At 43.5% G+C, this 13,205-nt stretch overlaps 1 protein-coding gene across 1 annotated transcript in view; it reads left to right on the forward strand.

The window, feature by feature from the left end:
• Nucleotides 1-6,334: 6,334 nt before the first annotated feature.
• The window catches only part of syt6b (synaptotagmin VIb), a 98,566-nt gene continuing 91,695 nt past the window's right edge, over nt 6,335-13,205 (forward strand). The window contains exons 1-2 of the mRNA XM_063216700.1: nt 6,335-6,454; nt 10,968-11,100. Coding sequence (XP_063072770.1) covers nt 6,335-6,454; nt 10,968-11,100 — 253 coding nt within the window. The remainder of the gene's footprint in view (nt 6,455-10,967; nt 11,101-13,205) is intronic.

The raw sequence follows: 13,205 nt of genomic DNA on the forward strand, positions 1-13,205 counted from the left end.
GAGATGTGCGGCACAGTGAGAGAAAGGTGTTCAGTGTGTCTTAGCCTGAAGTTTGTTTGATATGGTATCAAATACTGTTTTAGGTAGTGTGGGTAGTTAAGCTGTAGACATTTAAAAATTGTATGAAACCAGTGAAACTGCATCCTTACTTTAGGGGATAACATACCTAGTGACTGCAGTGATGTGTTTTGAATGGGCACCTTATCACAAATCTACAGATGTTTTTGTAGGCAACCATCAGTGGCTTGAGATTGGAGTCTGTGGTATTCTGATATACTACGTCAGCATAGTCGATTGGAAATAACAGTTGTTTCATAATTCTTGTTCTGATCTGTGTTGTGAAGCAGTGATATTGTGATCATGAGAAAGAAAACACCACACATCCTCAGTTCATACTTTGAAAATGCTGCAAAACGCAGTGATGAGTCAGACAAGAGGGCACAGCTTGAGTGTCACAGCCATGCCAGGTTCTGAGTAATCAGTCCCACTCTACCACACCTGCCCGTTCACTCCCCAGTTTACTAATTGTTCACCACAACCAGTTAGTCATCACTGCTCATTCTCTCTCCCCTGATTGGTTGTCACTCTCACCTGCACATTGTTGAACTGTTGCCTGTCTCTGGCCTCGTCACTGAATGCCACAGGACCCCACGTCACTCTGCCATTTGAACCAAGGAGAGTAGAGACAGGAGGGCTTACTGACGTCATAACAGCGTAGTACTAAATGATGGCGAGGGGAGTACGGAAATGTTATTCTTCTTCTACGGTCAGTATTGGAAGCATCAGGGAAGCATGCAATGCCACTTCCGCGAGGGTCGGAGTGTGGAACAGGTCATAGGACGGCGTGAATGTTTGTCAGCTGTCCTTAATTACCCCCAGCAATTACTGCTGACCAGAGTTTCCGGATTTTGCGGTGTACGAAAATTGTGTTCATCGCACCCACTAACCAATGACCATGCGCAAGGGAGTTAATTTTCCATCCACTCATGTTCTCAGGCAACGCCCCCGTACTACACCGTGGCCAATGTGTAGAGTTTCTTTGATTTGAACTGTGACTGAGTTACCTTTGGATCTTCTTTTTTCTCCTTCTGCAGTATGACTGCGTTCTGCAGAACTTCTGAGCTTTTGCTATTTGGCCTTTTTTTGTTTACCCTTGGACTCTCCCTGTGATGTTGAGGTTGTGCCATTGAAACAGAGTGCTGTCAATAAATCACCTTTGCTTGATCTCTTCTCGGTCTCTGTGGGACAGCATTGAGACAGCAGCAAGACATCAAAACAAATGTCCCATCAAGTGTTGATCAGTATCCAACAAAAGCGACACTACGACTAGGGCTGGGCGATATTGGAAAAACAATAATCTCGATTAGTGTCTGCTATATCTCGATATACGATATAGATCTCGATATCTATGCAAGGGAAAAAAACCCCACAAAATTCAGCAAAGGTTTTTCTTTTTATTTAAGTGCAAACAGGTTGGCACCAAAGTGCCTAGAGGTAGGTACTACTAGTAACAAAGTGCTTGTGCACCATTTTTAACATCAAACCAAGGAATTAGTATATTGGCTTATTTTAATTGTAAACATAAAACATGAGAGTAGCTGCTCCACATGTTTGTAGTTAGGGCATAGTGCACGACATTTGCGAGGTCAGTAGTAAGGCGCGCTCTCTCTCGTGTGTACATTTGGGGAAGCTCTTCTCTCGCAAAAAAATTGCGACTTGGGAGATTGTATCTAGGCTCAAGCGTTTTCACCATTCGTATGAAGCCCGGTTGCTCAACAACTGCTATGGGCGTCATGTCTTTTGCGATATGAAAGGCAATGGACTCCGTAATGCTGACCCACCTTGCACTTGTTTTTTCATAGGGTAGACACCGTGGTAAAGATGTTTGGAGCGTTGTTTGTTGCTTCTTCTTAGATGTGATAGTGGTGATTGGTTTTCCTGCGAATCGCAACTTAACACACTCTTCGTACTGGAGTCTGTGGTGGTACTGCAAATGGTTGAAGAGATTCGTGGTGCTTGATGATTTTGATGGCACCAGTTTCTTGCATTCTCTGCAGAATGCCTCTTTCTGCTCCTCATCAGAGGCTCTAAATCCAAAATAACGCCATATTTTTGAGCCGTTCGTCCTTTTCTTTGGAACAAATTCTGCTGTTTCGGCTTCTTCTGTGGGTGCCGCCATGTTGAAAGAGTTTATCAACACAAACACACGCCTCTACACGCAAGGGGAGGGGGAGGAGGAGGAGGAGCAGGGGGAGGGGAGCCAGCTCTGTTGGGGGGAAACACACGCAAGGAGGAGGCGGGCGGACAGCTACACATCACAGAAGGGAAATCAGAGTGGCAAAATCTTACGCATTTACAGGCTAAACTCGAGATATTCGATATGTCAAAATATTAATCGATTTCATAAAACTCGATTAACCGCCCAGTCCTAACTACGACTTCAGGCAGCTCTTGACGACATTCCAGAATCGCTTCACCTTATTGAAGACATTGTTCGCCAGCAGTGACACACAGACAAAAATTGCTGCCATTGGTCATGCAATTGTACAAGCAGTGAGTCCACGAGCTGTAACTGCTCCTTTACAGGCAGATCTCTCAGTTCAAATGCACTTTCTAAACTGGTCTCGGTGTCTTGTGGATACCCCGATTAAACTTGGGTTCCACTCATCATAAAGTGAAACCCTGAAGTTTGAAAAGACTGTTGCTAACTGTGTAGCACCAAATATACAGCACTTGGCAAAGATATTGATGTTAAACTCAGTCTTGTTGTCTGTAGCTGACAATGTTGATCATAACATTGTTCTAACATACACTTTTGACAAAAAAAAGTCCTTTGTGCAATTTAAGACACATCATCAGTGTTGACACTTGGGTTCACTGGGTGTTTCGGGTGTCCCTTCAGACACCCTCACCCAGGGGACCCAATCGGGGTGATCCAAGTCTCAGCTTGTGTCTTAGGAGCAGTTGCCCACGGATTGCTTTGCAGCCATCTGGACGCCTTTTCTGCTGTGTCACTGATGGTTTTTTATGGCTCTCCTATTTTGATTATTTGCCACTAATGGTGGGAAAGTGACATTCCATGGGATAGGCATGATAGCTTGTTACAAACCCATTAAAATAAATTATGGGAATGGAACATAAATACCAGGACAACAGGAATTGGGAGAAAAATGTGACAATATTTAATTTCAACTTTCAACAAAAAAAACGGTGTCGGGCGCCTAGTTGAATCAAGAGACAGAAGACTTCGCATAACTAAAACTTGATCTTGGAGGGAGAAGAAAAAAAGAGCCCTAGTATATAAACCTAAATCTTTAAAAAAAATCCACCAAATCTACCTTCCCCTCCTCGAAATAAAAAAGTGTGGGTCTTCCGGAGGCTTACTAACTCCCTAAAATAAGCCTTGTGCGCTGTAAACAAAAAAAATAAATAAACACCACTCTCCACCAATACAGAATTCAAAACATTTAAAAATAAAAGACAATAATCAAAAACACCAATGGGTCTAATATGTTTGACAACAGCATTCTCTCAAAGCGACGTGCAGAGCAGCAAGTAACTGAGGGCTGGAGCTTTTATCCAAGGGTCGGCCAATGAGAGCACCGCATCCACGGGCACACCTGCACACAATCACGCATCACAGAGGCAGAGCACAAGCAATTAGGCAAGCCATACTCATAAACGGCGTGACGTTTTCCATGTGCGTTACGCCCATTTGTGGGGGAAAACAACCCATGAAAGTCAATTGGTGATGTTGGGGTTTAATAAACAAAAAATACGGACCTGTAGACTAGCGTTGTTCACACGCAACATGCCAAAAACGTGTTGTGTTGCCGGCTGTTCAAATAATAGAGCCAAACAGCCGTGGCTGAAGCATGGACTGTGTTCATTTAGACAAGCCGATGTAGCATGTAAGTTGATGAGACACCATAAAGGGGCGTAAAGCACATTTACAAGCAAAGTACCCAGATGGCTGTTCATGCCTATCAGAGGTAGCTTAAATCAATCAGTGGCAACTAAAACCAGTGGTGGCAAAATAGGGCCATATAACATAGCTGCTATAACACCAGGAAGAGAGAGTGTTGAAAATGTCCCAAGGCACAAGATCACAGAGATAAAAGAGAAAAAGTCGCAAATGCAGATTATTGCTTTGCCAAGCTTGTTTGCACAAATGTTGTGTTCAGACATCTTGCCCAGATTTTACATTGGGACAATAGGGTTGATGTGCTCTGGGTGTTGTCATGCAACTTCAAACAATCAGCACCAGGCATCAGAGAAATCAACACCCAGGCCAGTCTTCCAACAGGTATCTACCTATGATTGACATGTTTTCTGGAGTAAAGACCTGCATTCTTTCAACCCTCAACTAGCCTAGGCAATTTGTGAGCATGCAAAGGGTGCTGTCCTTGATTTGATTCCAAAAACAGAATATCACAATATTGACGGGGGCTCGTTACTTCATCGAATGTCATGGAGACATGGGGAAAGTTATGGTGGAATCGCTCGTTTAAACGCTGATGTAAAAAACAATGTAAAAAGCACACATAAAAACAAATGTGGAAGCGGAGAATAAAGTAATATACATGTTACAGTTTTTTCTGTTCGCTAAAGCACATTTTTTGCAACCTTTGGCTGCTTTTGCTGAACTCCTCACACAGATGCACAAACCTATAACCAAATCAGCCAAACTAATAGCACAAAAACTTATTAGCACTCAGTTTGTAATGTTATAATTCACACTTTGCATAACTGTAAACACAACTCACTGCTTTGCACACAATTTGCAAATTATGAACACACTCCTAGAAAAAATATACACATTCGTGGATATGTTGTACACTACAATACCAATTCTTAGACAATATGTGACAGGGGGAAACACCTTTAGATAAACTCTTCACCTGGCAACCGGCATGCTGTATAAATAAGTCACAGGTAAGCTTTCTGTGTAGAAAATAACGGAAGGAGAAAGAAACACCAGAAGATTGAGGATCAGAGGAGGGTGAGGAAAGGGAGAAAGGAGACAAAGGCACATAATCACAGATGACACATTCGTTGACCATGTCATCAACCATGGCATGAGCTACAGGAAAGCTGATGAAAGGGCTCAACACAATCTGAGCCGCTACACTGTAGAGAGCATAAGCAGAACATTTCACGCTGAGAACCGGCATATAGAGTCATTTCATACTCAACAGCGCAGTATAGCAAATATGTACAGAGACAGTGTATATGAAAGACAATATAGTATATACTGACTGCAATGTGTGAAATACAGTAATGTACAAGTGATGGGATTGCTACTTTACAGAATTACTAGAATTCTGAGAGCAGGCGGCAGATAACAACTGTGTGCTCACACCTGAGCAGGAGACCCACATTCTGAATATGGTGATGGCTAACAATAAGGCTGCAGGAAATTCAGTAGGCGTAATAGAACATGGCAGAACCTTTGCAAATATAAATAATGTGAGCATATCTGCAATATCACGGCTAGTTGAAAGAAATAAAATTCATATGAAGCAGGTCTACAAGGTTCAGAACATATAAAACAACTATGTTGATATGTGCAGGTAATCAACAATTAGTTTTGAATATGCTGTAGGAATCCATACTGATATTGACCAGACGGCATGTCCGGACTGGATACAAGTTGATACTTTCTCCGCTGTCTTGCACTTGAAGACATAGCATATGATGTCAATGAAATGTTATTGTCGGATCCAGCAAGGCATATGGATGTTCAGTAATTTCCTTTGTTAGACTTACATTTTGTTTTCTTGTGTATTTGAATTACATGTACACAACAAAAACATCTTTTTAGTTTGCTTTGGGGAACGTAAATAAACATCCATGATTGAAGTCTCATCCCCTGTGTTGTTATATCACAAGTATTCATGACAAAATTGTGATCTACAATTGATACATTGTGCAAAGAACAACACAATCTAAATGTGTGTATCATTTATACTGCATGTGTGTAGTTGCAGTGGGTGTGTGTTTATTATAAGATAGTTTGTGTGAATGATTTGACACAAAAATGAAAATTTTCCAAAAGTGTATAACGTTTTTCAACCTTAATTTGATTTTGCAACGTTTCTACAGTGCTTTGCTAGATAGGTGTGAAGTTCTTGTAGTTGTGTGTAGAGTTTTGCAAAAGCAGCCAAAGTTGTGAAAATTGAGCTTTAGCAATCAGAAAAAACTGTAACAGTGACATATATTTCCTCCAAATCACGTACCTTTCGTCGGTAGCTATGAAGATTTCCAAGACAGTTGTAAACCTGGCAGGTAAATTATTTCCATTACCTGGTTACCGCAAACAGGCCACAAACACATGGCAACAGCTGGTGAGGAACGAGGCGTTGTAAAAGCTCGTTTTGCGCTTGTGTTGATGCGCAGAGATGATTGGCTCAATGACGGGGCAGCTCAGCAACCGATTGGCTCTTGTTGCCAAGTAGGCGGGAGATAAGCAGGCATTCGACGTTTTGGCGTTACAATTTGACCCTGTTTATTCCTATGGAGACATTCATCAGTGTTCTATCTCCTTGTTAGATCGTCTCTGCATACAAACGTCAATTGAAACATGTATGTAAAAACAATGTATGTTTTCCCAGACAAATTAGCGAGGTTTGGACCTTGATGATCTCATAGCTGGCTACAGCATAGTTGACAGTATAGTTGTAAATCAATGAGATGTGTCTGAAATGTACATTGTCCTTATATCCTCGTTGTTCTCCCAACAAAAAAGTTTCGCCGACACTTTGTGTCCTTCAAGGGACAAGTGTGGGCGAAAAGCAATAAGTTATCTGCACTTGGAGCTAAGCTAGCACGGTCGTCATTCATTACTCACTGTTTGTTTTCTGAGAAGAGTAGGATACTAAGTCCACAAATAACCTGTTGATTTCGAATGCAGTTGATATCAATGACCACATTACAATATGTCTTCAGTGCACTAGTGAGGCTGAAATTCAGTTTCACATGGCCTTTATGTTAGCAATCTCCGAAAGCAGCATTAGCAAAAGCTAGCTTCTAGGTGGTCTTGCTAAGTCATGAAACTAACCCCGTGTCTCAATCCACGCACTTGTGCACTTCGAGTACTGTGTTTCAGTGCATAGGGTGCTCACGCTGAAAGTTTCGGTTGAGTCAGTGCGCTGAAAGTGCCCAGATGATGCCCTAAAATTGGCGGAAAACGCAGTGCTTGAAAGATGGACACTGCACGCACTAAACGGTGTGGAGGAAACGTGGAGGAAATGGAGGAAATGTGGTATTCAGTTCAGTAGAAGAGTTTGGTCAACAGTCTCCTAATTCTGTAAGTAATGTTGCTGAGACACCAACCTTTTCATGCCAACCCAAGTATTGTATGTGTGATTGTTGCTCTTTGGGGTGCAGGAAATGTTAATACAAACACCAGACGCTGTGCATTGTAAACAGTAGCTAACCGATATTTTGGCGAGCTAATCAGTGCTTGACACTAACTTTTTCGCTTACCAGCCATTTTGGCTAGTGGTTTTCCTGACTCACTAGCCATTGGGCCTTTTCACTAGCCATACTTTTCTTAGCCATCATAGCAGCTTTAATTAATTATATAATAGGCTGTAGGCCCTAATAATGTAATGTAGGCTAATATAATATAATATAGGCATAATATAATATAATATAATATAATATAATATAATATAATATAATATAATATAATATAGGGCAATTAGAATTGTTAGGCCTATTAACTGGTCCATGCATGCATGCTAGCCTATGCAAAGAACAGATTTACTGATCTGAGGAATGGTATAGCCTATAGTATATTTACCATGCAGAAACACCAAGCACAGTGTTGTGGAAGGGCGCAAATGTAAGCTACACGAGAGCAAAATATTTTCGTCTTTAATCTGGAGGGACTTCTTCATATCATAGGCCTATCTGTGGAGGTCGCCGTCCAAATTCATGCGCAAAGTAGATAGCCTAAAGTCATTGCCAAGTTGGCCGGTCCTCGGACATGGATGTGGAATAACACCTATTCTGGGATATTTGCTTATAAAAGTATCCACTAGAAAGCACACACAGATGCGGTAACTACAGAAGGGGCTACGACTTCCTTTCATTCCGTTTAATAGTGAGTTGTAAAATACAAACGGGCGAGACGGGCACCCTTTTGTGCAGTCTGGAAGGCTACTACTGCGCGTTTTTTTAAGAACGGTTTGACAGTCGGGAACAACAGCACAAGAAACATGGAGGAAAATTAAGGTATGAAGACACAGGCAAATCAGAAAATAATTTAAACCAAACATTAGGCCTATTAATGCCGCATGTGTCCTTGTCTTATCACTGCGCTAATGAGACTTTCACAAGAGTAAGACAGACTGACATGTTTTCCTCTCGCTTTGGTCATTTTAATGACCACTACTACTAAGTATTGTAGTAATGACAGATCGCAAAACAGGTCAGTTGAGATGAACTTCGCTACTTTATTTTCACGTGAAGGTTTCCAGTGACATTTCGAAGCGCACGCTGATGTCCCGGTAGCTCGCTGTCACTCCTCTTCGCAAGACTAGCTCTAGGCCTATCAGATTCCTGGCTTGCGTGAGACACAGGTGACACGTGACACAGGTGCTTCATGGGTATTGTAGGCTCGCGAAATCGCATTGTATTGCTTTTGTACAGAGGTACCTCTGTTTTGTAGCAAAGACGGTCCGAAGAAAAAAAAACTACAAAATGCGGTGCCTCATCATTCAGAATAGTAACGGACCCGCCAGAATGGCTAGTGAACCTTCGGTATCTACTAGCCAACGCCGACTTTCACCCGCATTTGGCTACCTGGCGTGTGTTAGTGTTAAGCCCTGGAGCTAATGCCATGCTCAGCCGTCACTTCCAGCGAGGGCACAGTGCATAGTGCTCAAACTTTTCCACAACACTATGGACTGAAGACCTCAGTGCACTGTGCACTGACAAGTGTGTGGAGTGAGACATAGGGTAAATCTCGGGTCCATATGCGTTAGCTTAATTTACAACTCCAATCGGAACTGTACAAATATGATCAGGTAGGTACTTAAGTCTACTGTATTTTTTATTGTTTTAGAAAATCAATTTGGTTGTTCTTGAGGGTAATCTCAGAACGGTTCCTCATATGTTAACAAAACGGCTCATCCACATAATAGCTGTAAGGTGAACTGAGCAAGGGGTGGGAGGATTTCACTTCGGATGTTATTTAAATGGACGATGGACGATTTGACGGCTGCAAAAAAAGATGTTGCTGCTGCATCCTTTCTGGATTCAAATACACACTTTTAACAGGAAATCACATCAGCATTCACCTTCAACCCAATCGTGTGAATTTATCTATTTGCACCCGGGTACAAATTGACACTCTATGAATGGCCCCGGCCGCCAGCTGCTAGCTAGACCATGAACTTCACGTTGTTAGCCCCACACATGATTATTTCGCACTGTCATTGGTTGTAGTAGTAGTAGTAGTGATGTAGGACTTCAACCCCCAGACGAGATCTCAGATTATTTCATTGTCCCCAGTTTACACACAGCCTTTTTTGGTTTCGAGCAATAGCAAACTCGGGTCACTCGCTTTGGGAAACGGTTTGACTTAATATCTCTGGCCAAACCCACATGTACACAACACACACACACACACACACACACACACACACACACACACACACACACACACACACACACACACACACACACACACACACACACACACACACACACACACAGGTCAGTCATGTTAGGCTGAAGAGATCACACACAACCTGAGGACCAGAGAGAGAGAACGGGAGGGCAGAGGAGGAGAGAGAGACAGACATAAATGTTGGAGAGAAGAGAGGAAGGTTAGGGACAGGGGTAATGAGAGGAGAGAGACGGTGGGGGAGGACAGTGAAGAGAGAGAAATGAGAGAGAGAGAGAAAGAGAGGGACAGAAAAGAAAACGAAGAAGCAGAGAGAATGGATAAGAGGGGAAAGAGAGGGAGAGGTTTCCATTGTGCACTCATCCCTACACAATCTTCATCACTGCAGGCCACGGACACAAGGAGCGCACAGGCAGGGGTGTGTGTGTGCCAGGACAGTATGACTTAGTTATTCTGAGTCCCCCAGAGCCAAAGTCAGGGGAGCGGCGTATGAGCGGTGTGTGTGTGAGTGTGTGTGTGTGTGTGTGTGTGTGTGTGTGTGTGTGGGCGGTGTTAGCGAGCACATGGATAGGAGTGGGATGTGTGTGCGAGTGAGGGGAGGAGAGGAGAGCAACCAGTGTGTGTGTGTGTGCGTGTGTGTCACTTTGCGCTATGCTACACGACTGATGACAAGCTGAACTTCTGCATCCACACACATCACCTTAGGGGACCTACTGCCTCATTAGACACACACACACACACATACACACACACACACACACACACACACACACACACACACACACACACACACACACACACACACACAATACATACACACACATACGCAATCCACACACTCACTCGCACACACACACACACACTGAGCAGGGGGGACATAAGCTTCGGTCATAAACTGCATGTTTTTGTTTCTCTGCGGTGACTATTCTCTTGCTGCCACACACGACACACACACACACACACACACACACACACAAGAGGAGAAAGAGAGGTAGCATGGCTACCACACAACACTCACACACACACATACACTGAACTCACACACACACACACACACACACACGAGAGGAGAGTGAGCGAGAGAGGTAGCGTGGGACCGGAGCGGCGAGGAGAGAAGAGAGCATCATCATCATCAGCGGCAGCAGAGGGGACACGAGAGACACGAAACAGACCCACAATGACGTCCCCAGGGCAACGAGGTGGCGAGGGGCAGTTGCCGGACGCACGCGGCGACCCCGGACCATCGCTCAACACACACTCCTCCTCGCACGCGCACACGCACGCACACGCACAGCCGCAGCATCACACCCACTCCCACTCCCACTCGGAGCTGGATCTGTTCTGCGAGCGGGCGGTCACCCTGATCGTGGACCTCTGTCTGGACGAGAGCCCGCTGCTGGACACACACACCTGCCAGGATTTCCTGCTGATGCTGACCACACACACACACAGCCCGCAAACAGGTAAGGTGTGTGTGTGTGTGTGTGTGGTGAGGGTATTTCTGTGTGTGTGTGTGTGTGGCTGTGGTGTGTGACAGATGTTGACCAAAGTAGCCACGTGTGTGTGTGTGTGTGTGGATGTTTGTGTGCGTGCGGGGGCTGGGGGGATAGGGGGGTAGCCAGGCGTGTGTGAGCATGGTGTGTGTCTTTGTGAATCTTTGTGTGTGTGTGTATGGGCGAGAGCTGGACACACACACTCAGCTGCCAGGACTTCCTGCTTATGCACAGCCCGCAAACAGGTAAGGTCTGTGTGTGTGTTTGTGTGTGTGTGTGTGTATGTGTAGACAGATGTTAATAAAAAATAGCCTTGTGGGAGGCGTGGTGTGTGTAGGGGGGATGTGTGGTGGTTGTGTATAGAGTTTAAGACCGATGTTGAACAAAGTAGCCACGTGTTTGTGGGCATAGTCTATCAGTGTGTGTGTGTTTGGGAGATGTGTGCATGTAGGGGGTGTGTGGGTGGGTGTGTACAGGATTTAAGGCAGATGTTGACCAAAAAAGCCATGGGATTGCGGAGTTACATATGTTGCAACATTAACAGTATGAAATTACATGATCTTACAGATGTTACAACACTAGTAGTATGATATTAGCCTACATAGTTGAAACCATTTGTAATATCGTACAGTACTACTGTCTGTAAAGTACTTTTAATTCTATTTTTAACAACTGTTTGTGCGCGGGCGTGAGTGTGTGTGTATGAGAGAGAGCATCATATGATTCTGGATTTCAGAGTGTGTCTACGTTCTGTGTGAGAGCATTAGTGTTTGAGGATTTCATGCTTGAGTTTTTAGAGTGTGTGTGAGAGCTTTAGTGTGTGTGTGTACTTGAGTTTTTAGAGTGTGTGTGAGAGCTTTAGTGTGTGTGTGTGTGTGTGCTTGAGTTTTTCATCTTGAGTGTGAGTTTCTAGAGTTTGTGAGAGTCTTCTACATTGATACTTCTACATTGCAAACGAGCTGGGTTCTAGGCTTCATAAATAAGCATAAAGGTTGACGAAAATGGTTTGGTACGGTTTTACATTGGCAAGGTTCTTCACCTGGGCTGACGGTGGAGTGATCAGCCATTGGGAGTGGCCATGAGAACACCAGGTGTCTCTGTGTCTTCCGAAACACGCCATGGTTAATAACAAGAGTGGAGTTTTCATCAAAACTAACAGCAACTTGTGAACTCAACTATGTGAACTCAAAGGAATGGACAAGGCAAGTCATCTTGAATTGTATTGGATGTTGACCGGCTGGACTGTAGATTCTTGTAGCCTAGAAGTAACTGCATTGCCCTCTGTCTAGTCAACCAGGAAGCAAATGAATAGCAGATATCCTGTGTTCCACAACTACTTCCAGGGAGATGTTTATCGTCTCTCACACAGGTTACCTGTAACATCTAATTAAAGTATTTCACGTATGATACGCTGTCATCTTGCCTGCATGGTCTCACTTGCATTGTCAATATTCACAATGTTAACACTTTTTTCTTCTTGTAACATCCCTTAATACAGAGCGAGCTATCTAAGCTACTCCTGTGCCCTCATAGTTTTTATGCTCTGCTGCCATAGATATTAACTACACCAGTAGCTTTTTAAGAAGGTTGTCAAAGCACATCGAAGCAATCTGTATGGAGACCTGACGTATGAAAACCTATGCGCAATGAAACGGAATGAATTTAATGCTTGTGAACTTCGACTACTGAATAGTGTGCATTATGAACATGGTGCGTGTATACAATATATTTCCCTTCAAAATTTCTTGCAAAGACACCTGGAACTTCCAAAACGGGCTTTCATGGAAATAGACAACATATGTTAGGCTATTTGGCTTTAAAAAAATGGATCAATAACGCCAACCATCAGCACAAAAAGCACAATTGCTTGACAACTCCTTCCTTGGCCAAAGACTCACTTTAAATTACATACAGTATGCTTGACTGATGCACTTGTCAAAACGGGCTGTAGAAAAGGCATGGTGATTTTTAAAGTGCGTTGAGTGAGGATTTTAGATGATTGCACATGACGACTAATCAGTTACAGAGAGAGCAACATGTCACAGTGGGAACTAGGCTTTGCACACTAGGAACCA

Source organism: Engraulis encrasicolus, chromosome 14 (genome assembly GCF_034702125.1).
Source record: "Engraulis encrasicolus isolate BLACKSEA-1 chromosome 14, IST_EnEncr_1.0, whole genome shotgun sequence".
Classification (NCBI taxonomy): domain Eukaryota; kingdom Metazoa; phylum Chordata; class Actinopteri; order Clupeiformes; family Engraulidae; genus Engraulis; species Engraulis encrasicolus.